At 51.2% G+C, this 24,235-nt stretch overlaps 1 protein-coding gene across 1 annotated transcript; it reads left to right on the top strand.

Annotated features, from left to right (window-relative positions):
- Positions 1 to 1,077: 1,077 nt before the first annotated feature.
- LOC116761171 (keratin, type II cytoskeletal 75-like) lies at positions 1,078 to 23,152 on the top strand. The gene is given in 15 exon segments (XM_032646940.1): positions 1,078 to 1,200; positions 1,203 to 1,462; positions 1,464 to 1,575; positions 2,101 to 2,322; positions 4,434 to 4,487; positions 4,847 to 4,958; positions 5,782 to 5,933; positions 7,813 to 7,934; positions 11,047 to 11,107; positions 11,741 to 11,836; positions 11,904 to 12,071; positions 14,310 to 14,420; positions 15,986 to 16,212; positions 16,980 to 17,150; positions 23,026 to 23,152. Coding segments are annotated over 15 exon segments (2,118 nt in total).
- The last annotated feature ends 1,083 nt before the right edge of the window (positions 23,153 to 24,235 follow it).

The raw sequence follows: 24,235 nt of genomic DNA on the forward strand, positions 1-24,235 counted from the left end.
CACAAGCCTGTTATTAAAGAACAAGAATGTGTGTTGTGCTTCTCTCGAATCCCCACAGGACTTGCTCAGGACAGACGCCTTGATGGCACTTCCTTCACACATGCGTGATTATATCAGGAAAGAAGACACAACAAACATTGGCTCACCATTTACACGTCCTCAGTGTTGCAAAAGCTGTTTTGCCATGAATAATCATCACAAACCCCACTTTACGGACACCCACACCGAGGCCCAGAGAAGTTTCATGACTGGCCCCATGTCTCACCACTAGGAAGCGGCAGGGCCGGAATTCAAACCCATCTTCCCACTCTCTCAACTGCTCTCCACGCAGGCAGAAGACCTGGCCTTGAGGGTCACGTTATACAGGAATGGACGGGACATACGTGCGTGCACGGACGCACACACTGACGCCCCAGAATGTCGTGTGTGACCCATGCAATAGAGATGGCAGCTTCAGAGTAAAATAAAGGGGCAATCAAAATGGCTGGATTCCTGATAAAGGTGAGTGTAGAGCAGGATTTTCAAGATCTGGAGGGACTGCTTGAGCTGGGGACGGGGTCGGGAGGGGGGGATAATTGCCCAGAAAGTGCTCAGGAATAAGATGCACACCTAAGGGATAGGAAGGAACAGGAAACAGTGAACCGCAGTCACTGGGGTCGACACAAGATGTTTGGACAAGAGAGAGTTGGTCCCAGGCCTAAGAGAGCGGTTTAGAAATGAGGCAGTGTTTAATGAGTCCATTATAAGATGCATGATTAGGACGTGACTGAAAGCTATTTACATGCTTCTCATTCATCTGCTGATCAAGTTGCGACTAGAAAGGAGTTTCCACATGCGGGAGGGATGTCAGGGAACCAACCAGTGGCTTTTACACTGTTTCCAGAGGGGAGCTGAGTGTGGGCTCAAGGTTGGTGGATGCCAAGGAGATGCCATCAGAGGCCTGCCTGAGCACACCCCGCCCCTCCCAGAGGCCCATAAAAGCCTAGGGGGCAGGGAGTCCCAGCTGCCCTGTCTCCTCCATCCCCCTCCACACATACCCACATCAGGAGCTCTCCTCGCCAGCCTCTCCCAGCCACCATGTCCAGGCAGTCCACTCTCACCTTCCAGACAGGCAGCCGCAGGGGCTTCAGCATGGCTTCAGCCACCACCCTAGCCACCAGCCGCTCTCGCTTCAGCTCCGTCTCTGTGGCCCACTCCCCGGGGTGGGCAGTGGAGGGATGAGAAGGATCAGCGGTGTTGGGACCAACTGTGGAAGCCTCAGCCTCTACAACCTGGGGGGGACCAAGCGGGTCTCCATCAGTGGGTGCAGCAGCAGCTTCCGAAGTGGCTTTGATGGCAGAGCGAGCAGAGAGATTGAGGTCAGTGGTGGGTTCGGCTATGGGGGCAGAACTGGAGAGGGCTATGGGGGCCCCGGCTTCTCCGTCTGTCCCCCTGGAGGCAACCAAGAGGTCACCATCAACCAGTCTCCTGACTCCCCTCAACCTGCAAATTGACCCCACCATCCAGCGGGTACGGAAAGAAGAGCGGGAGCAGATTCAGACCCTCAATGACAAGTTTGCCTCTTTCATTGACAAGGTGAGCTGGGGGCTGCATCTTGTCCATGCGGTTGGGTTGGCAGGAAGTTTTGGAGAGGCCCCGGCCAGAGCGCAGCAGTCACCCAGCGACCTCCCTGTGGAAAAGCGCATCCGCTCGGCAAGCATCTCCCAGGGGCAGAGGTATTTGCAGGTGGGGCCCCGCAGGACCTGTGGGAATTTCCCCTCATCCTCCTTGGGAGCCATGCCAGCTGGTTCAGTCAACACGGAGGGAAGGGTGAAGCTGTTAAATTCCGTGGGCAAACTAACTTAACCCAGAGCAGGTGTTGTAGAGACACTTACCCCAGGAATGGAGGCTCCCCATCAAAGCCTCCAAGGCCCACTGCACTAGTTCTGTGGAGCCCCAGAGAACATCGGGGTGGCTTGATGGGCTTTTCCATTTTGACGTGGAGTTGTCAGTTATATCACTGGCAGATGGGCATACTTTTCCTCTCTCCCGTATTAATTGGGGTGTCTGGCTCTGCCTCCCCAGTTTCTCCAGACTTCGCTCTCTTCTTCCCCCATCCAGATGTGGTTCCTGGAGCAGCAGAACGAGGTCCTGGAGACCAAATGCAGCCTGCTGCAGGAGCAGGGCACCAAGACCGTGAGGCAGAGCCTGGAGCCCATCTTCAACACCTACATCAACGACCTCCAGTGGCAGTTGGACAGCGTCACCACCAAGAGGGGCAGGCTGGGTGCTGAGCTGAGAACCATGCAGGATGTCGTGGAATATCTCAAAAGTCAGGTGAGAGTGGGAGACCCTTCTGATCACATGCAGTCATCCCAGAACTCCTCTTTATGAGGACCAGAGGGGTGCGAAGGAGCAGATGCCCGTGTCAGGGAGGTTTGGACTTGCAGTCATTATCTCATGAGAAGAAGACAGCAAAGTATGGGGTAACCAAGGGACCCTCATCTCATGTATCACTATTAACAAGAAGCCTACTCTGTCTGTCTCCATGACTGCAAAGGGACATCTGTGTCATCTCACAAAAGATTCCGACTCTGGAAACAATATATTATTTTATAATCAGCTTATTATTTAACTCTGCTGGACATGGGCTCTGTTATTGAGACACCTGCATTTCCAAGATGCACACTAAAGTATAAACCAGTCAATCTGATCCTCCTCAGGGGAGGCAATTTTGACTTGCCATCACCCAGGCTACAGTAGGTGAGGTATCTAACAGAAAGGATGGTCCTCGCCAATCCCTTAGCTGGCTCACCCTTGGTTTCTGAGTTAGAGCCACACCTACTCACTAAAAGCACACTACTTAAATGACTGCCCTGAGGTTCAGTGAAAATATATCAAAATCGACTGGAACAGTGTCCTGAACAAAGTTTACCCCACAGTTCCAGCAGGCACTTGAGGGAGCAAAAAAAATTTTTTTTTTTTGTAAAGCAAGCATCTGCCTTTTTTTTTTTTTTTTTTTTTTTGGCTGTGTTGGGTCTTCGTTTCTGTGTGAGGGCTTTCTCTAGTTGTGGCGAGCGGGGGCCACACTTCATCGCGGTGTGTGGGCCTCTCACTGTCGCAGCCTTGTTGCGGAGCACAGGCTCCAGACACGCAGGCTCAGTAGTTGTGGCTCACGGGCCTAGTTGCTCCGCGGCATGTGGGATCTTCCCGGACCAGGGCTCGAACCCATGTCCCCTGCATTGGCAGGCGGGCTCTCAACCACTGCGCCACCGGGGAAGCCCAGCAAAAATTTTTAAAGATTGGAATTGCGCATCTCTAAGAGGATGGAGTTGCATAAATACGTATTTCTATTCCTATCAGTTGCACACTCACCTTATAGTCTTACAAAAGAAAAAAGGGAAAAAGAAACTCTGGCAGAAGAAATTATTCCCCTTTCACAGGGGGAGAAATAGAGGTTAAGTGAATTACCCAAAGTCACACACAGGTCAGCGGAAGAGCGGGGAAGAACTTAAGGCTTCTTAGCTCTTACTGCACCAGTACAGCCCTCCTCGGTCTGGGAAGAGTTCAATCAAACCCTTACTCATAAATGCTGGAGAGGGTGTGGAGAAAAGGGAACACCCTTGCACTGTTGGTGGGAATGCAAATTGATACAGCCACTATGGAGAACAGTATGGAGGTTCCTTAAAAAACTAAAAATAGAATTACCAGACGACCCAGCAACCCCACTACTGGGCATAAAACCTGAGAAAACCATAATTCAAAAGGAGTCATGTACCAAAATGTTCATTGCAGCTCTATTTACGACAGCCAGGACATGGAAGCAACCTAAGTGTCCATCAACAGATGAATGGATAAAGATGTGGCACATATATATAATGGAATATTACTCAGCCATAAAAAGAAATGAAATTGAGTTATTTGTAGTGAGGTGGATAGACCTAGAGTCTGTCATACAGAGTGAAGTAAGTCAGAAAGAGGGAAAAAATACCGTATGCTAACACAGATATATGGAATCTAAGAAAAAAAAAAGGTTATGAAGAACCTAGGGGTAAGACGGGAATAAAGACATAGACCTACTAGAGAATGGACTTGAGGATATGGGGAGGGGGAAGGGTAAGCTGTGACAAAGTGAGAGAGTGGCATGGACATATATACACTACCAAACGTAAGGTAGATAGCTAGTGGGAAGCAGTCGCATAGAACAGGGAGATCAGCTTGGTGCTTTGTGACCACCTAGAGGGGTGGGATAGGGAGGGTGGGAGGGAGGGAGATGCAAGAGGGAAGAGATATAGGAACATATGTATATGTATAACTGATTCACTTTGTTATAAAGCAGAAACTAACACACCATTGTAAAGCAATTATACTCCAATAAAGATGTTAAAAAATAAAACAAAGAATAACCCTTACTCACAAGCACGCTCTCTCTCCCCTGTGCTTATGGGGACAAGGATGAAGTTAACAAGTGCACGGCTGCTGAAAATGAGTTTGTGGCTCTGAAGAAAGTGGTTGGGAATGTCTCTCAAAGGAGAAAATTCAAAACCGAATCCTGGAGTGTGGGGTGATGGACACTTGGGCCGCCCAAGAAAAGTGACTTCAAACTTGAGAATATCTGGATAGCTCAAACCTGCCAAAATCCTTCCTCTGTATTTATGGCCCCAATGACCCTGCTTGGGTTTCGGTTAGCCCAGGAGATTCGAGCCTGCAGTTCCCAGCAATCACCCACCCCCAACCCCAAACCCCAGATACAGAGTTTGCTAAAATCCAAACTGTAAGGGCCATGGAGGAACAGTCTGCCCAGCTTCTTTTGGACCTGCTGCCTGGTGCCAGGGTCTCAGAGGAGCATTCCGTGCTGTCTTTCCAGGACTTGGATGCCCCCTACATGAACAGGGTGGACCTGGAGGCCAAGGTCAACTCTCTGACCAAAGGGACCAATTTCCTCCTGGTGCTCTTTGAGGCAGTAAGAGCCTGCAAATGTGTTTGTCCCTCCTATGTCTGGACCCTGAAAAGAAAAGGATGTGGCAGGGTGTTATCCATATAGTGCCTCTACCCGGGATGGAGGGCTTAGGAGGTCATGGGTATTGGGAAGAACTGCTTGAAATCCTGCCACATTCAACCCCGTCCCACCTCTGAGGCTTCTGCCCCCAACCCCATGGCCTAGCAAGGAGGGAGTGCTGATTCCTAAAATCCCATGTTGTTGGGTAACATTCCCAAGGAATTAAGACCCACCTCTCCCTTCCCCATCCCAGAAAGTTCATAAGGCAAGCTGCCCCTCAGCCCTTTGGTCAGGGTGTTTCTTGACCCCTAAAGATGCCTCTTTCTGGGCACTGCCACTCTGATGGCAGAGACCTGGGTCTGTGGAAGGGGAGGGAGGGGTAGAGAGTGATGAATTCACACTGTGCAGGGGGAGGGGAGCAGGGTCCTAAAAATCACCCAATCCCGAAGAAACCTTTAATGTTGGCATATGAATCACATAAGTCGTATTCAACCTGATATAATTTGGATTCAGAGAACACTTACTCATCCTTCATACTCAGGGAAAATACACAGAAGGAAGCCCTGAGAAGGGATGCTGGGACACACTCCTATCACACTGATCTGTGACCCAGAAACTCCTCAGGGGTTGACATGGGACCTCCCCCTCCATCAAATGCCTGGCATAAGAAGAGCTGGGAAATCCCTGCCGGGGTTACCAAAGGATTCCTGACTTAGATGGGAGGTCAACTGCATGATTTCGAGACCCCTTCTTTTTTTGCTGTAGTGATGCTGAGTTAACTGGCTCTGCAGGAACTGTCCCAGTGCAGACCCGGGTCAGCGACACATCGGTGGTCCTGTCCACGGACAACAACTGCAGCCTGGACCTGGATGGCATCATCGCCGAGGTCAAAGCCCAGCACGAGGACATCGCCAACTGCAGCCGGGCTGATGCTGTGTCCTGGTACCAGACCAAGGTGAGCGTGGGCACCTCCATGATAGGCTCCAGGGCTAGTGTTCTCTGAAGCCCCAAATCATTGTTTAACTACTAGCCACAAGCCTCAGGAATCATGTGAGCATTCCTGTTTCTTTCAACTTGGCAGGAGCCAAGTTGAAAACTGTGAAAACTAAGCTTGAAATGCATGCGGAAACCCTAATACACACGCACACTGATACGTGGTCAAGAAATGCTGGGTGCTCAAAAGGACAGCCACAGTCCCCACACCACTTACAACTGGTTGGGGGTTGGATGAGACTCAAACAACCAAGAAACGGTCACAAAACTATTTCTAAAGGGCTTGTTTATTTACGGAGCTCCTACTATATGACAAGCAGGGTTACAAAGTTGTAAATGAATGAACTACAAAAGGAATCCAAGGTCTGGGAGGCCATGAAGTGAATGAACAGTCACAGAAAGGAAAAAGCACCAATAAAACACTTCCAAGAAGGGTGGGTTTTCAGTCTGTGTTGGAAGCAATGAGAGGAAAAGATTGCCAAGGAGCAGGGAGGGGTTCAAGGCTGAGCAAGCAGTCCCGTGGGGCTGCAAGGCAGAAATGAACACTGCTGAACAAAAGAGTTTGTACTGGGAAGAGGGAGGTTGGAATAACCACAGAGAGCTACTATCCAAAGACGCAGATGGCCAGAAGGTTTGGCTTTGGAGGGGTGTAGTAGCGTGGATGGTCCAACCCATGAGATCAGTTCTCTGCCAAATGCAGGTGCTTTTCTGGGGCAGCTGCTCACCTACAAACTGGCTCCCATCCCTTGCCCTGATCTGGGCATGGACTTAGTCCCTACCACTGCAGCGTGGTAGAAAGGAAGCAGGGTGTCAGGTGCCAGGGGTGCAAGGACGAGGCAGCCCCTTGGTGGTAAGTGGAGGTGGGATGCACTTAACTCCAGGTGGGATGGTTGAAATGTATAGCGAATGATTCCCTTTGCTGGCAAGGCTGTTGTTCCCTTTAACTGTGTGTGAAGCAGGTGAACTATTCAGCACTTTCAAAACTGGACAGATCTTCACTCAGGCAGGGGTTCTTCTTCTGTTGGGCAAGGGCGTGGGTTTTCTTCAGGCTGCTGGAGGACATAGGGTGCATTTATTTCTCCTAAATGAGTGCGTCCTGGATACGCACTATTAGACAGAGAGCCACCTGAGATGGAGGATTCTGTTACAAAGTCTTCAGAACGGGGTACTCTACAGTCTGGGCACCGGCCAACACCATAACCCCTGCATCTCCTCCCTGTTTCCCCAACACCTGTGTCAGGAGGGCCACCAAAATTCATCGTCACAGTTGGTCTGGACGTATGCCCCGTGACCAAGAACCACCCCCCCAAGGACAATGCCAAGTCACCTGTTACTCCTAGAGCTCTGCACGCGCTTTCCTATCCCAGGGTGTTCGCACACAGGCTGTTTCCCGGTCTGGAATATTCTCCCCCAAGCCGGTCACTTAAGTCAATCCTTCCCAGCCTTCAGCGCCCGGCTCAAGTATCTCCATCTCTTGAAGGACTTCCCTGCCCATCCCCCCAGCCACTTCCATATCTAGGTCAGATTCCTTTATCACACCCCCATAAGCCACTGTTCAATTCCTAAGGGGCTCATCTCAGTTTGGAACCATAAAGTCGATAATATGCTGGTTTGATTGTTGCCAGAAAACTGTAGGCAGGGCTCTGATTATGCTCTTCATGATATTTCCAGAGCCCGGGACACACCTGGTGAGTAGACGTGCTCGAGAAACAAGCGAGGGAATGTGCGAATGATCAGTGAATGGATGGGCCCGCTCAGGGCACCGAGGGCCAGGCTGGGTGCACAGGCAGTGCCCTTGCCAGTGTTTGATGGACTGACTGACTCTACTCTGGTGGCATCAGTACGAGGAGCTGCAGGTCATGGCAGGCCGGCCCGGCGATGATCTCTGCAACACCAAACGAGAGATCTCTGAGATGGACCGGATGATCCAGAGGCTGAGAGCCGAGATCGACAACGTCAAGATGCAGGTACATTCTGGCAGGGCCCAGAGCTCCCCACACACTCATTTCTTCCGGGTCATTCTGCCACTCTTACAGGACTCCTACCCTGAGGGACTATATATGAAGCTCTTAGAACAATGCATGGGACACAGCAAATGGTCAATAAATGTTAGCTGTCTTTCAGTTTAACGGCCAAAGATATGAGCTTTGGAGTCAAATGGATCTGACCTCAAATCCAGCTTTGTGATCATGGGCAAGTTAATTAACCTCTCTGATCTTCAATTTCGTCATCTGTAAAACTGAGATAATAAAACCTACTTAATGGGGTTGTTGAGAGAATTAAGTGGCATAATGTAGGTAGTAGGTAGGTAGCCCTTTTTAATGTTCTGTCTGTGTTTATAATGAATGCCACTTCTGTCCTCAAGATGCTAAAGCAAAACTACTCTACTTGCTACAGCAATGATAGACTTCTTATTGTTCTCGTTATACTTATGACTCAGACTCCTCTCCACACCTGTAATAACCTCAGTGCCTGACAATAGTCCATTATTGAAAGAGAGCTCTTCTTGTTCTATGACAGCCCTACCTTTCCAGCTGACAGTAGCATATGATTAGCTTTAATTTTCTTAAGGTGTCTACCTCATTTACACCAAAAAATGTGTTTCTGAGATTACAGGTTTGACTCCTATGAACCCCAAACTCTTCATTATTTCATTCATTAGATTATTATTTTTACTACTACTAGTATTTAAATAATTTCAACCTCCATTACTTCTGCAATAAAAAATAATTCAGGTTTTTCTAAATACATTTAAAACAATTGCAAAAACGTTGCTTCAAATGGCTGCAAGCTGTTGGACACCACAGTAACCTTCCTTCTCTCCCCTCCCCCCCAATCAGGCTGAGTGGAGAGGGTGTTTCTCCGGTTAATATCTGTGAGTATGACATCCTCTTGTATCGTTTGGAGTGTATGTGGCTGGGGTCTGGGGAGCTGGTGGGCATGCTGGAGGGTGGCAGGGATACATGGGGCATTGGAGGGGATCCCACCTATAGGGGGTTCATTTTGAGAAGGTTTGAGGTTCTGAGTTCATTAAAAAGAGCTGTATTAGGAGGGTCTTTAAAGTCACCATTCTTACCTCTTTGCAAGTGAGAGAGGGGCCACAGAGGGGGCAATGGGAGGTTTGATGTAATCCTTCTGCATGGGTTTGGAAGAGCCACCGGCTGCACCTCCCACCTCCCCAAATTCCACACCTTTCTTTTTTTTTTAACATCTTTATTAGAGTATAAATGCTTTACAATGTTGTGTTAGTTTCTGCTGTACAAAAAAGTGAATCAGCTATATGTACACATATATCCCCATATCCCATCCCTCTTGCGTTTCCCTCCCAGCCTCCCTATCCCACCCCTCTAAGTGGTCACAAACCACTGAGCTGATCTCCCTGTGAGATGCAGCTGCTTCCCACTAGCTATCTATTTTACATTTGGTAGTGTATATATGTCATTGCTACTCTCTCATTTCGTTCCAGCTTACCCTTCCCCCCTCCTTGTCCTCAAGTCCATTCTCTACGTCTGCGTCTTTATTCCTGTCCTGCCCCTAGGTTTGTCAGAAACATTTTTTTTTTAAGATTCCATATATATGTGTTAGCATATGGTATTTGTTTTCTCTTTCTGACTTACTTCACTCTGTATGACAGACTCTAGGTCTATCCACCTCACTACAAATAACTCAATTTCATTTCTTTTTATGGCTAAGTAATATTCCATTACATATACGTGCCACATCTTCTTTATCCATTCATCTGTCGATGGACACTTAGTTTCCTTCCATGTTCTGGCCATTGTAAATAGAGCTGCAGTGAACATTGGGATACATGACTCTTTTTTTTTTTTTTTTGCGGTACACGGGCCTCTCACTGTTGTGGCCTCTCCCGTTGCGGAGCACAGGCTCCGGACGCGCAGGATCAGTGGCCATGGCTCACGGGCCCAGCTGCTCCGCGGCATGTGGAATCCTCCCGGACCGGGGCGCGAACCCGTGTCCCCTGCATCGGCAGGCGGACTCTCAACCACTGTGCCACCAGGGAAGCCCAGGACTTTTGATTTTAAAAGTGGGGCAATAGGAGAAGGATGAGACCAGATGGTATTTTAACAATAATAGCAAACACACAGTACCCTGTGCCAGGCATAGGCATGGTGCTTTGCAGACGTTAACTAGTGTGATATTTGTAACACAGCAGCTCTGTGAGGCAGGACCAGTGTTATCCTCATTCTACAGATGATGAAACTGAGGCCCAGAGAGGCCCAGTCACTTACCCGAAGTCACATGACTAGCACAGGACAGAGCTGGGGTTGAAACCCAGGCGGCAGGCTCAGTGTCCTGAGCCTGTGCAGCGCCAGAGTTATGCTGGAAAACGGAAGGACAGGCATTAGGAAGCATGGGGAAGCTTTAAATGCATCAATGTCACTCATCAAAGTGAGTCATTCGGCCAGACTAAATCCCTGACCCTGATTCCGTTGCCTTCGGGGGCAGTGAGTGGGTGAGGAGCTCCCTTGGAGCCTAGAGGAAATAGGCGGGCTGTCTCTGAGGATCTGGTAAAGTGAGTAATTGCTACCTCTGCAAGTGAGCTGCAGGCAGAGGCCAGGCTCAGAACTCTCTTGGTGAGGAGGGGCTCGGGGTCAGCTGGGATTTCAGTGACTACAGCCAACTCTCAGAACAACTCAGAAAAGACAGCTGTGCCAGCAACAGGAAGCCAACTCTTCACTGCCCTCCCAGAGGGAACGACTAGATGATGTAAGCTTCCTCAGCAGCAAGATAGAATAAAGGTAGCTTCAAGAAGGACTTCCCAGAGAATGATTCGACACAGGAACAGGCTACTGGGCAGTGGCATGGAAGGTAAACTTGCAAAGTGCATGGAAGGTAAACTTGCTAATGAGAGGCAATGATAAAAGTCAACTGTGTTGAGTGGATGGAGGAGCCAGACGTGTCCAGAGATGGGGCTGGACCTGGTGCCTCCCTAGGGCATTCAGTCGGCGAGACACGGATTTGCCCCCAGAGGCTCCTACCCTCAGGCCCAATACCAACTCCCTTCCAAACCCCACAAGCCCAACTAAAACATTTCCCCCTGCCCATTCCGCCAGATATGAAGAGGAGCTCCCCCTGCAGCCCTCTGCTGAGAATGAGTCTGTTGCCTTGAAGAAGGTGAGGGAGGATGGCCCAGGGAGGGAGAAGGCCCCCTGAGCTGGCCCACTGGGCCTGGGGACACTCAGCCCCTGGACCGTGTCCAAATGTGCCTGCAGCGCGCCCACCCCGCAGACCCTGGTGCCAGCCCCACTGACCCTGGGAGAGAGGAAGGTCAGCCTCCCCTGCCCCTTGCAGAAGGACAGGGACTGACCTGGCCTCCACCTCCCAACTCATGTTAAGGGTTGTATTTACACCTGCCCAAGAAGCTGGAGATGTTGCAAACGCCAAATCAAAGCCAAAACAAAGACTCTGACTCAAACTCCCAGAGGTGAAAATCATCTCGTTGATCCCTCACGTAGATAGCGATGTATTTTCTGGCCTGGGGTCCATAGGGAGCTCTGAGGAATGCATTCAAGGCTCCTTTAACCCCATTGTCTTCAGATGCTTCCCCATCAGAATGCCAGGCCCAGGCATGGGATCCTGGGGCTGGGGACCCCTCACTCCATCCTTGGCTTTGTCACCCCTTCCCTTCCCCATAGGCCTAAGTGAGGAAAGGTGGGTCCCACACCCGCCACCTGCCACCACCTTGCCTGGTGGCCCAGCTGGCAGAGGGGTGGCCCCAGGTTACGACTGTCACTTCTCTGGCCGCAGGATATGGACACAGCCTTCCTGATAAAGGCTGACCTGGAGACCAATGTGGAGGTTCTAGTCCAGGAGATCGACTTCCTGAAAAGCTTATATGAGGAGGTACCTGCAGCCATGCTACCCACAGGTGGTCAGCCAGGGGCCAATCACCCAGGGTCCCCACACCCAGGAGATCAGCCTGCTGCTGTCTCAGATCTCAGAGACCTCCATCATTGTGAAGGTGGACAAAAGCCAGGAGCTGCAGGCGGGCGGCATCGTTTCCCAGATCGAAGCCCAGTACGACAAAATCGCCAGCCGCGGCAAAGCGCAAGCGGATGCCTGGTACCAGGGCCGCCTGGTACCAGGGCCGGGGGAGGAGGCTAATGGCATGGGGTGGTTACTAACAGTGGAGCAGAAACCGTGATTCAGGTGGCCCCAGACTTAGGTAATTAGGGCCTTGCTGGGAGGGCAGTTGGTGTCCCTGAGGGCAATTTGATTTAACAAATATTATCATCTCAGTCTTGCCCACCCTATCTGTGAAAGGCACCATTATTATTCACTCACTCATTCATTCATTCATTTATTGAGCGTCCATCATCTGCCAAGCACCGTTCTAGGTGCTGGAGGTCCAGCAGGGAACAGCACAAACCATCACTGCCTTCGTGTCACTTTCATTCCAGAGGCAGGGGCAGGGGCAGGACAGGCAAGACAAATAAGTACAGTGGATGTATGTTAGATGGATACGTGCTACGGAGAAAATAAATCAGGGTGAAGCGTAGGGAGTGTGGTGTGAATACGGTTTGCAACAGGGTGGCCAGGGAAGGAGGGCCTTACCTGGGTGTGTGGAACCATGAGGATACTAAGAGTCACAGCATGCCCATCCTCAAGGAAATCACAGTCCACGGGAGAGAAACGTGTAACCAGCCAAACTGAGATACAAGGTAGCATGAAGTGACCGCTAAGGTCAAGCTGCAGGCCAAGGGAATAGGATGATGATGGAAGTAACAAATTGTGTCTGGAAAGGCGGAGGCACTGGGGTGTGGTCTGGATCTCGAAGGCCAAGTATGATTTCCATAAGCGTGGGGGAAAGGACGTCTGGCTGAGGTGAAGCATGAAAGGAAGCACCATGAAAGAAATGCAGCTGGAGACACAGGGCCAGATCACAGCAGATCTGCAGAGCTGCACTGAGGCCTTTGGACGTTTTTCTGAAGGCAATGGGCACCAATCTCCAGGGAGTGTCCCAAGCAATGCTCTACCCTTTTTCTGGAGATCCATGGTGATCAAGGTGTCAAACCCTGGCCTGACGTCAGCTCCCTGTGACTCAGTCTGTGGCTCACCCACGGCCAGGTTTTGCTCCGGCCGGCCCCTCCTCCAGTTGCTCTCCTGGGCCATTCATCAGTCAGGTGGGCTCAGGAAAAATAACCACAGTTTCCCATCCTCCTAAGTTAGAACCAGAAAGATAACTCTATTATTTAAAAATTGTATTTAGCCGTGAGGATCAGAAATCAATAATAATAATGACAGTTGAAACAAATTTGATTTTTACTTTTTTCTCAAATAATTTGAAAGTAAAGAAGTAGACTGCCCACAGGTGACTCTGGGGTTCTATGTTACCATCAGGAACACAGGCTCCTTCTAGCTTTCTATTCTGTCATTCTTAGCATGGTGCTTTAATCCTCATGGTTGCCCCATGTCCCAAGATGGCTGCGATACCACCAATCTCACATGTTCATTCCAAGCAGGCAGAAGAAGAGAGGGCAAAAGGAACATGACAATTGAATCGTCTCTGACTTTAAACAGCTTTCCTAGAAGCCCTACCCAGCAATGGCTGTGCACCTCATTGAGAAAGCTGAGAAATATTCTCTTATCTGGGCTTCTGTTTGAAGAAGAGGAGAATGGGTATTGATTGGGCAACTACAGGATTTTTCACAATAACCAAAGAGAGTGACTTGTGCTTATCTTGTTTTGCATTTTCTATGCAAAACGCTCCCATCCATTATATGCAGAAAATACAAAGTTGGCTAATTTTTTAATCTATTAATGTAATCTATAACACACTATTCAGAAATTAGATTCAATGAGCAAAAGTTTAATAAAAAAGTGTTAAGCCAAGATAGGAAATAATATTGCATTTTGTTTTCAATTGTTTTGAAGGAGAATATACAAACATATTCACCCTGGTGGGGGCAGATGTGCTGTGTCCTCAGTCCTTGGTCTGTTAGGTACCCCAGGCTGAGCACAGAATCTCTTTCCAAGGTCCAGAGCAGGGATGGAGAAAAAAAGGAGGGAAATCCCAGGGCAGAGAGAAAAGGACAAGACACAGAATCACTAAACAGAGAGTCGGGGAGTTTGGAGCTTAGAGGAGAATTTAATAAGCCTAAAGATTCAGGGCTGGAATATGAGAAAGGAATAAGGAATAGCCCAGAAAAGGACCAGAAGTGGATAGGGGATGGGGAACAAAACAAGTATAAGAATCCAAAAGCACCTGACCCAGGAAGTTAGGAGAGGAGACACGGGGGACAGTGGGAAAGGGGGCTGGGAGGGACCAGAGTGTGGGTGCCCAGGTTCCGACCTCCCTATGTGGTGGTATGGGGAGCTGCGGCTGACAGCCGAGACCCACTGTGACAACCTCCACAACTGCAAGAACGAGATTCTGGAAATAAACAAGCTGATTCAGTGGTTGCAGCAAGACATTGAGAATGTCAAAGCCCAGATGAGGCCATCACAGGATAACCCGCCATCTGGTCTTGGTCACGATGGGGGGGGGGGGGGGTCCATCCTCCCTGGGGGCCCAGTTGAGGAGGGAATAAACTTGCGCTGTTTCCCACGAGAGGGAGCGAGTCCTGTCTACAGAAGAGCTGACCCACAACAGGATGAGGAGGCTCAGGAAACACTGAGGCCCCCAGCAGAGGCTAGGCAACCTACTGCATCAAGATGGAATAGCAGGGATGCTTCACTAGATGGGCGTATAGAAAAGATGTTCTCCAAGGCCCCTTCCAACCAAAGACTAATTCTATGATCCTGAAATTCAAGGTGACCCCGCAGAGTTCATAAACTCAGACTCACTCTCTTCTCCTAGGCTAGTGCAGACCAGGCAGACACTTAAAATCTATTAGTCACAAAGAAATTGCTTGGCTTATCTAGAGGAAACTCACAGATCTCCTTGAGGTGTTATAGACAGGAGAACTGGTCCCCATCCCCCAGAGGAACCAGATGTCACAATCCTAGGAGGAAACCCACAGCAGATTTGAATCTGACACATAACCATGACTGTAGGAAAAACTCACTCTTCCTCCTGTGTCCCTCCTTTACCCTCCCACCATCACATTCACAACACTTTCTGATACCAGATATGGGGGAAGGGTGTTTCCATACTAACCAGTTCTGCAACACCAGCTGGGTGTTCTACAACTTAACGCACTTCTGACGCTACCTACCTGGTGATAGCATCAGATCCCACAGGTTAGGGACTGCCCCCCAAGTCCCACAAGGCTGCCCCCAGTTCAGATGCTAATCACAAGTCCAGGTTGTGTTTCCGACCAATTGGCTATATATTGGAGGTCTCCATGACCCCCCTCCTTGGGTTCGATTAATTTGCTGGAGTCGCTCACAGAACTCAGGAAAATAGATTCCTTTACATCTACTGCTTTATTATAAAAGCATGTCATAAGGGATACGGATGAACACCCAGGTGGAAGAGATGAATAAGGCAAGGTATGTGGGAGGGGTGTGGAGCTTCCATGCCCTCTCCAGGCGTGCCATTCTCTCCACACCTCCGCCTGGTCACCAACCTGGAAGCTCTCGGAATCCTCTACCGTTGGGATTTTATGGAGGCTTCCTCTCATAGGCATGATCAATTATTACCTCCGTTCCCAGCCTCTCTCCCCTCTCGGGAGATTTGCGGGGTGGGCTGAAAATTCCCAGCTTCTAATCATGGCTTGGTCTTTCTGGTGACCAGCTCCCATCCAGGAGCCTACCTAGAGTCACCTTAATTAAACAAAAGACATTGCCAATACCCAGGAAATTCTAAGGGGTTTAGGGACTCTGTGTCAGAAACCAGAGTCAGAGACCAAATGTTAGAACAAAGGATGATCTTAGTGTGCTTATTATCACTTAGGAAATTACAAGGTTTGGGGGCGTTCTGTCCAGAAACTGGGGGAAGAGACCAATATATGTTGTTTCTAATTGTCTCACAACGACCATGTTCTCTGTTCTTCTAAGAGTCAGCCCAGGGCTCCAGGGCGCCCCGTAATGCCTTTCTGTGCCCTGTCCTCCCAGCGCTGCAAACTGGAGGGTGCCATAGCCGAGGCAGAGCAGCAGGGGTAGGCGGCCCTCAACGACGCCAAGTGCAAGCTGGCTGGGCTGGAGGAGGCCCTGCAGAAGGCCAAGCAGGACATGGCCTGCCTGCTCAAGGAGTTCCAGGAGGTGATGAACTCCAAGCTGGGCCTGGACATCGAGATCGCCACCTACAGGCACCTGCTGGAGGGCGAGGAGCACGGGTCAGTCAAGGATGGGCACCAGGGATGTCTGTTCTCCTGCCCTCTGTTTGCTGTCGCTGCCATTGCAGTCGTGGAAAATCTAAAACAGCACGCAGACCACAGGCCCTCCTCGTTGGCAGGGTCCACGGAGCAGGCAGAAGCGGTGGGGTGCCGCGTGCTTCTTGGCCTCATCCTCTGATGCAGTTCCCTTGTGTCTCCTTTGCCTCCCACCACCAGGCTGCATGAAGGTGTTGGGCCCGTGAAGATGTGTGAGTAGATGAGCCCTCCGCAGCGGTTCTGGGGTCTTGGGAGCTGATCGACCCATAATAGACCACACTGGCCCCTGTCCAAGCCTCAGCGTGCTTCCCCCACCCCAAAGGGAGAGTTCTGTTTGCCTGGAGCTCCTGGAAGATGGAAAGGCTCTCCCTCAGAGCTACCCAAGTCTATGGGAGTGAGAATGAGGGGCAGACATGCAGCGTGGTCCCAGTGCTTCAGGGCCCAGAAGCTGCAAGGAACCATATAGACAAGGGGATGCTTTTCTGGAGAAAGAGGCTTTGAAGCAGGCTCAGACAAATAGAAACAGAGAGGCTGAAGCAGAAGATAGGGCTCTGGGGCAAGAGGAGAGACACGTGGGGAACTGCTAAGCACTTTATGTGGCCAGAGTGAGAGACATGGAAGTTGGTAGCTGGGATGGGAATGTCCTTAGAAGTGAGCTGCAGCAGGTGGGGGCCTGGCCTGGCCGAGATGTTTCAGGGCAGGGCCCTGAGTATCCCTTCCTGTTCCCGCAGCTGTGAACAGCTCCAAAGGCACATCCTCTACAAGCCAAGTGTGGTCAGCACACCCATGTACTGTCCAGGGGACACCAGTGTCCTCAAGAGCAGCGGGGGCTGCAGCATCACGGGTACCAGTGAAATCTACCTCCCCTGTGAGCCCCAGGGGCTACTGGGCTGTGGAAGCAGGTGGAGCTTCAGCATGAAGCCAGGGGCTGGGGGTGGCTCCTCCTGCCACAAGTGTTAGTACAGCCCCAGAGGCTAGAAGCCCAGGGGACGGGGCACCAGCCCCCAGCCTGGATGTTGTCCCCCTGCCACCAGGGTTGAAGACAAGGCTGTTCCAAAATCCCACCTTCCTATACTGATCGGAGTTTTCCCTTGGGTTTTCTCCGTGAGCCGCCCCTCAGGTATCTTCAAGAGTCACCTTTCACTTAGCTGTGTGCAGACCCTGCGCTAGGTCCTGGGGTCGGGGTGGGATGCAAAGAACGAAAATGCATCCGCCGTATATCTGGACCACTGACAGTCAGGCTCTAGTGCGGCCAAGAGAATGGCAATGGCCCCCAAACACTTCTCTTCCCCATGAGAAGGCCAAATGGGCACATCACAGCTCTGCTTTGTGGATCGCCCCATGGAACTTTCCCCACAAAGCCAGCCTCCCCCGACCCCGGGACAGTCCCCTCCTCTCTTACCTCGGTCTGTCATGCGCCTAAAAAGTGAACTCCTTTTAACACCCACCTAATACGCGCACTATTACAAATATGAAAATACCCCCAAATCCCATTCCAAATTCCCAAGCCAAGTGCCAGGATTTCAGCTTCGCTCGGGACCTGCCCATGTTCCTCTCAGTTAGCACAGAATCAAGAGGTGGTCTTTGGGCAGTAGATTTACCTGCTCAGGTGTGTTGAACTGGCGCTATAAAAATACATTTTTTCCTGAGCTCACAGGGGCAGCTGACGGCTAAGAAGTGCCTAGCACAGAGGCAAGGGGACATGGAGTATTTACTGAACAAAGGCACAAAGGAATCAGCCCCACCCCTACCCTCTGCACGCAGCCAACCCTGCCCTGCTCCCTCTCCCTTGAGTTCCTCTTGCTTTGGGTCTGATATGAATGTGCTTTCCTGGCTGCAGTGGTATGGGGCTGCCTCAGCACCCTTGGAGGCCCTGACTCAGGGGCTGCGAGGGGAGGGGAGGTGCTGAGCCGACCCCACCTCCCCAGAGCACAACCCCTACTCCCGAATTGTGCTGCATCTGTAGAAGCCCTGCCCACCCAGGGATCCACGTCTCTGCCATGAGCCTCTGGGCTTGTCTATTGCCAATCGACTGACTGGTCCCAGCCTACAGGAATCAGGATTAGTGGCCCTGCTCTGTGGAGGACAATGAGGCTGAAGGGGGACTGATGGGCAGCTTTGGGGCACGGGGGGCTGGTGCGGGGTGTGGGGTTGGGAGTGGAAAGAGAGGTTATGATACAAAAGGGAAAACTACGTATGAATGATTGGCAAGTGGCCTGTGGAGTGAGTGTGGAGCCATACAAATTCCACTTAAAACCTGCACATCACACCCCAATAGTTTGCAAGTCACCTGCCACGTTAAAAACCACAGCCCTGTTCCCCACAGGCCTCCTCACCACATGGTCCCCTGCATACGTCCTAGAGAAAGTCTGTCATGTCTGTACTCGGCAGCCTCAAAGCCTGGGCTCTGCCTCCCCAGCCAGGTCCCCAGGCAGGGCAGGTGCAGGCCTGGGGAAAGCAGGGAAGATAGGCAGCAGACTGGCTAGGGCGGGGCACCTCCTAGCCTCCTCTCCCTCTCGGGAGCCCCAAGACCAGGAAATGAGACTTGGTGGCAGCGGTTCCACCCTCTGTCTGGCCCTGATACCCTCCCTGTTGCCTCACTGATCCCCTGTAACAATCCCCCCACTACAGATGCCCCTTTGTGGCTCCCCTCTCCTGAGCGCTGGGGTGCAACTCCTCTTCCCCCACAGCCCCGCATAGGGCATCTCTTCTGTGCCAAGCCCTGCATTAGAAGCTGGTGATACAGAGGTGACTACAACATGCTCGGAACCCTAGAGTGACTCTCAGCCTCACAGAGGAGTCATAAGCAGTGACAGCCAGAGAGAATGGAAACGACAAGGAAAAGCAACTTGTGATTATGCCAAGCAAGGAGATCAGAGAGAAGCTCACAGGGAGGATTACAAGGACAGGGTCTGAACAGACAAGGGTTACTGACTTATGGGCAGCATATTAAAAAGAACCCACCTACTTGTTTTTTCATTCACTCGATATAATATTTATCAAGCATCTGTTATGGGTCAGACCACCCAGGGGCTGGTATCTCTGTGGTGAACAAGGCAGCCCCAGTCAGGGCTGACCTACCAGTAGGGACAGTAGACACAGTTCCTAGAGCCCATGGTAGGGACCATAAACTGGTGCAGCCACTTTGGAAAACAGTCCGGCAGTTCTTCAAAATGTTAAACATAGAGTTACCGTGTGACCCAGCAATTCCACTCCTAGGTAGATACCCAAGAGAAATGAAAACATGTCCACACAAAAACTCGTACGTGAATGTTCACAGCATCACTATTCACAACAGCCAAGAGGTGGAAACAACCAAAATGTCCATCAGTGGATGAAGGGATAATCAAAATTTGGTCTCTCCATACAATGAAATATTATTTGGCCATAAAAAGGAGTGAAGTACTAATACGTGCTCCAACATGGATGAACCTTGAAAACATGAGGGAGATAAAAGAAGCCAGACACAGAGACCACATATTCTGTGATTCCATTCATATGAAATTCCAGATTAGGGAAATCTACAGAGACAGAAAGCAGATCCGTGGCTGCCTAGTGGGCTGGAGGGAAGAGAAGATGGGGTGGCGGGGACAGCCAAAGGTTTCTTTTGAGGCGATGAGAACAGTCTAAAAGGGACTGGGGTGACGGTTGCACTTATCTGGGAATATACTAAAACCACTGAATTGTAATTTTCAATGAGCGAATTATATGATATGTGATTTATATCTTAATAAAGCTATTTTTAAAAAATGGGGCCCTGGCCACAATCCATGCCCCTGGGGCTTACAGCCTACCTGAGGGTACAGACCTGGAACAGGAAATTACAGATGTCAGGCTTGTTGTGAAGGAGGACATAACTGAGAGTCCTACCCTGGTCACAGGCCTTGGGAAGATCCCCAGAGGAGGGGGCAGGCAAGCTGGATCCCAAAGGCCAGCAGGACTGAGGGGAAGCAAGGAAGCCCAGCAGGGGCTCCAGGCTGAGGGATCAGCAGCCGTGAACCAGAGTGTGCAGTGCCAGACCGGTGAGGGCCGGTGACTTTAGGGATGCACATCCACACCCAGGGAAGGAGGGGGTGGGACAACGGGGGCCTCATGGCCTCCATTCCCACTTGAAGCCCTGTCACTCTGGACCTGGCCCTAGAGCCAGCTAAGCTCCTTGCTGGTTAAGCACTCAGAGCTCTGAAAACTACAGGAATGCCCTGGCCTGCAGTCAGCAGAAACAGAGATGACAACAGGCCACCCACCTCTGTCCCAAAGATGACTACCCAAGGCCCAGGAGGCACTCCAGTGGAGTAAAGGAGGAGAAGGAGAGAAGATTCCCCCACCCTCACAATGAGGTGTGCTTGAGCCTGGCGACCATCCCTTTGGGAATTCCCATCCTAGAGTGGCCCAGGCCCCAGGGGAAGGGAGACTTGTCTGGAACCATCCACTAGGCAGACTCATCCCAGTAGTGAGGGCACCCCAGCTCAGTCCTGGACATGAGCTACAGGTCCCGGCGCGCCCTTCTAGAGCCTCCACCAAGGCATCCCCCTCAGTGCTGTGCAGCCGTGCCCCCATTCTCCCCCTCTCTCCAGGGAGGAGGTGACTCTAGGCAGGCAGGACAAAAGTGCCTCCCGGTGGTTCCCTGGGCGGTTCACCTCCATTACCTGGGCAAACATCTGAGTTTCTCCCAGGACCCACCCTGCACCTATAGGGAGGATCAGACCCCGCCCTGCTCTCGGAAGGAAGGGAGAGCCGACTGCTGGAAGCCAGAGCCTCCCTGCATTCCACTCGGCCTCGGGAATCCAAATCCCAGCCCTTCCTAGAGCGCCCCCATGAGGACAGGTGGGGAACAGCCCAAAGAGGCCTGGGGCTGGGAGGACCCTGAATGAAGCCCCTTGTTTTTGTGTCTGTCTCCCCCGAATGTCTTCCATTTCTTGTCCTTCTTCTCCCTAGGAGAGCCTTCCTTGCTCCACTGTGCCCTCCCTCAGATGCCCTCTGCCCTTCCCCTGGGTCCCCCAGGATCCCTTGCTCATCCGAGTCCCATCAGTGGCCCCAGGTGGACCCACTACCGCCTCTCTCCCCTTGGGGCTCGGATTGGGGGAAATGGCTGCAGAAATGGAACTGGGGGCAGAGAAGGGGTACTCAGGATCACTGAATCTGGTAAAAGGAAGAAGGCTGCACCCAGCAAGCATCCCAGCACCTAATCTTGATGTCGGGCTCACATCACACCCAATAAAGGTTTGTTGAAGCAAACCGACCTGCACCCCTGCGAGCAGGTCACCTGTCACATTTCACCCTGACAGGTGATAACTGTGTGGGCAAGTGAAGAATTTGGGCTAAACCTGAAAAAAGTCATTCTGCCTGAAAGGGTGGGGATGGGCTCAAGCAAGAGGGGTGCTTTGACTCTCCTGGGAGGTGTTTAGATTCTATCCAAGCATCACTAGTCTGACAGGGCAGAGGGCTCTCTCCTCATCGCCCCCCTCCTTCTGCTGGGGGACCCCTGAGCTTCCCTTCCCACCAGGGCAGGTCTCAGCGTGAACACCTCCCAGTGAGTGCCTCTCTCCTGTGCAAACTTGTCCCTAGGCAAAACGGAAACATCTGAAGAAGGTGGCTTTAGCAAAGCCTTCTCACCATCTGGATTTCCCTGCCGTCCTCCTCCCCTCCCACAGGCATGCACACACACACACACACACACACACACACACACACGCACACAGTGCAGCCACTGTGCACCCAGGGTTCGCAAGCTCTGCTCAGCCAACCAGGATGGCCCCTTCCCCTCCCATCCCCTCCTCCCCGCCAAGCCCTCATCAGCAGTTCCCCCTCCGCCCCAGGCAGTTAGCATCCAGATGAGCCAGCAATCTGTCTACACTAGCTCAGCCAGCAGATCTCAGGATTACATCCAGACCAACTCTCAACAGGAAGCAGAAACTGTCAGAGCAGCAAAAGCCCCAGCCCAGAGTTTCCAGGACAACTCCCCTCTCCCCACCTGCCACCCTTTAAAAAATGGCTGAGGATTGTGTTTTGCATTGTCTGATGAAATAATGCCTCAGAAGTATAAACTGCTGATGGCAACAGCCCATCTCAGAAAAGGGGTTATGCGTGACTGGTCTCAATTACCGCCACCCCGCCTGGGCTGTTAAGGTTGAAGGAAGCTGAACCACAGGACAGCCCTGGGAATGGCTGGTGGGGTAATGATGCCACAGCCACTGGAGTGGGAAGCAGGTGGGGTGCTGGACGGGAACAGAACTGACGGCTTACCAGTGAAAGGAGGATTGTGCAAAAGAGAGGGGAAGGGGGCAAAGAGAAAAAGAGGGGGACGGAGGGGGGAAAGAAATGGATGACAATAACCACGCCAGGCTCCACACAGCATACACTCCAAACATTTTCACATGTAACTCGCACATACTGTGCGGTAGGTATAATTCCATTTTACAGATGAAGAACCTGAGGCTTAGAGAGGTTAAACAATTTCCCCAGGTCATTTGTATACCATGGAGGGCAAATGTTGCACAGTGATAATAAAAGGCAAGTAGACTTTTAGTTGGGTGTATTGTTGTTTTTAAGTTCTCTACAGACACGCACCCCTGACTGCCTGCATCCAGGGTGTGCCACTACCGTGCCATTCCCATGCCACTGCCCAAGGTCACACTGCTGACTGATGGCAAAATTGGGATTGAACCCAGTTCCATTTGACTCCAAGGGCTGTGTCAAGTCTTCTGTTCTCAGCCTGGCACACTCAGTGGTGTCCTCTATGCCATCCCTCCTGCTCTCCTCCCCTTTTCTCCTCCACAGGCGTCCCCCATCCCCTTCCCAGTCACCTGGATCCCCTTGCCTGGCCTCAGTGGAGGGGGATGCCCTTTCCTCCAAGCAGCCAGGCTCACACCCCAAGAGGCTGGAGCTGGAGGGCAAACTGGGTTGACCCTCTCTGAGCTCTTGGACTTCTGCACCATCCTCCTCAGGGTCATTCCTGTCCATTTTGGAGACTAGAGTCTCCTCTTCCTGAAATACTTACAAAGCCAAATGCCCAAATTCCTCTTCTTTCACCCCCTGTCCTTTCTCCCTTTTTCCTCCTGCTTTTAATCTTTGCGGTGTCTTCATTCATTCAACAAAACCATATAGCATGCCTCCCACACGTCCCTGCTATCTTAAGCAGGAGACACAGAGGAGGAAATAACACACAACAGTGCCTGCCTCCTGGAGCTTATATTCCAGCCTGGGAAGACAGGTGATAAAAAGGCAAATCCATGCAGGAAAGGACCTCAGACTGTAAGCACTGCTAAGGAGAAGAGGAAGCGGGGAGGGAGAATAGAGAGTACACAGGGGAGGGGGCTTTAAAGAGGGGGCAACCCATGAGCAAAGAACTGGAAGAGTTGAGGGACCCGGCCATGTAGCCATTTGCAGGAAAAGAGTTCCCAGCAGTAAAAAAAAAAAAAAAAAAAAAAAACAACAACAGCAAATGGGAAGGCCTCTGATTAGGAGTTTTCCTGCCTGTCTGATGGACACACAGGAGGCCAGGGTGGCTGGAGCAGGGTGAGCAGTAGGACGGATAGAGGGAAGTGAGGTCAGTGAAAGAGGAGAGCAGACTATGTAGAGTCCTGTATGGCATTTACTCTGAGTGGGGTGGGAAACCACCAGAGGCATATGAGCTTAGAAATGGCACGATCTGACATGCTTTTAAAGGACCATACTGACTATGGTGTTGAGGAAAGTCAGAGGGGGCAAAGGAGGAAGCAGGGTGACTAGCTGGAAGGAGACTTCAATAGACCCTGTGAGGAGTGATGGGCTTGGACCAATATGGTAGCAGTGAGGTGATGAGAAGTAGTAGGAGTCCAGGTATATTTTGCAGGTAGAACTTGCCAATGGATTGAATGTGCGATATGGAAAGAGCTGAGGAATAAAGGATGACTCCCAGATTTTTGGCCTGAGCCACTACAGGGATAGTGAGCCTGGCAAGTGGAACATATTTCATAGGAACAATCAATCGGGAGAACAGCTTTGGATA

This window comes from Phocoena sinus, chromosome 10 (genome assembly GCF_008692025.1).
Source record: "Phocoena sinus isolate mPhoSin1 chromosome 10, mPhoSin1.pri, whole genome shotgun sequence".
NCBI classification, from domain to species: Eukaryota; Metazoa; Chordata; class Mammalia; order Artiodactyla; family Phocoenidae; genus Phocoena; species Phocoena sinus.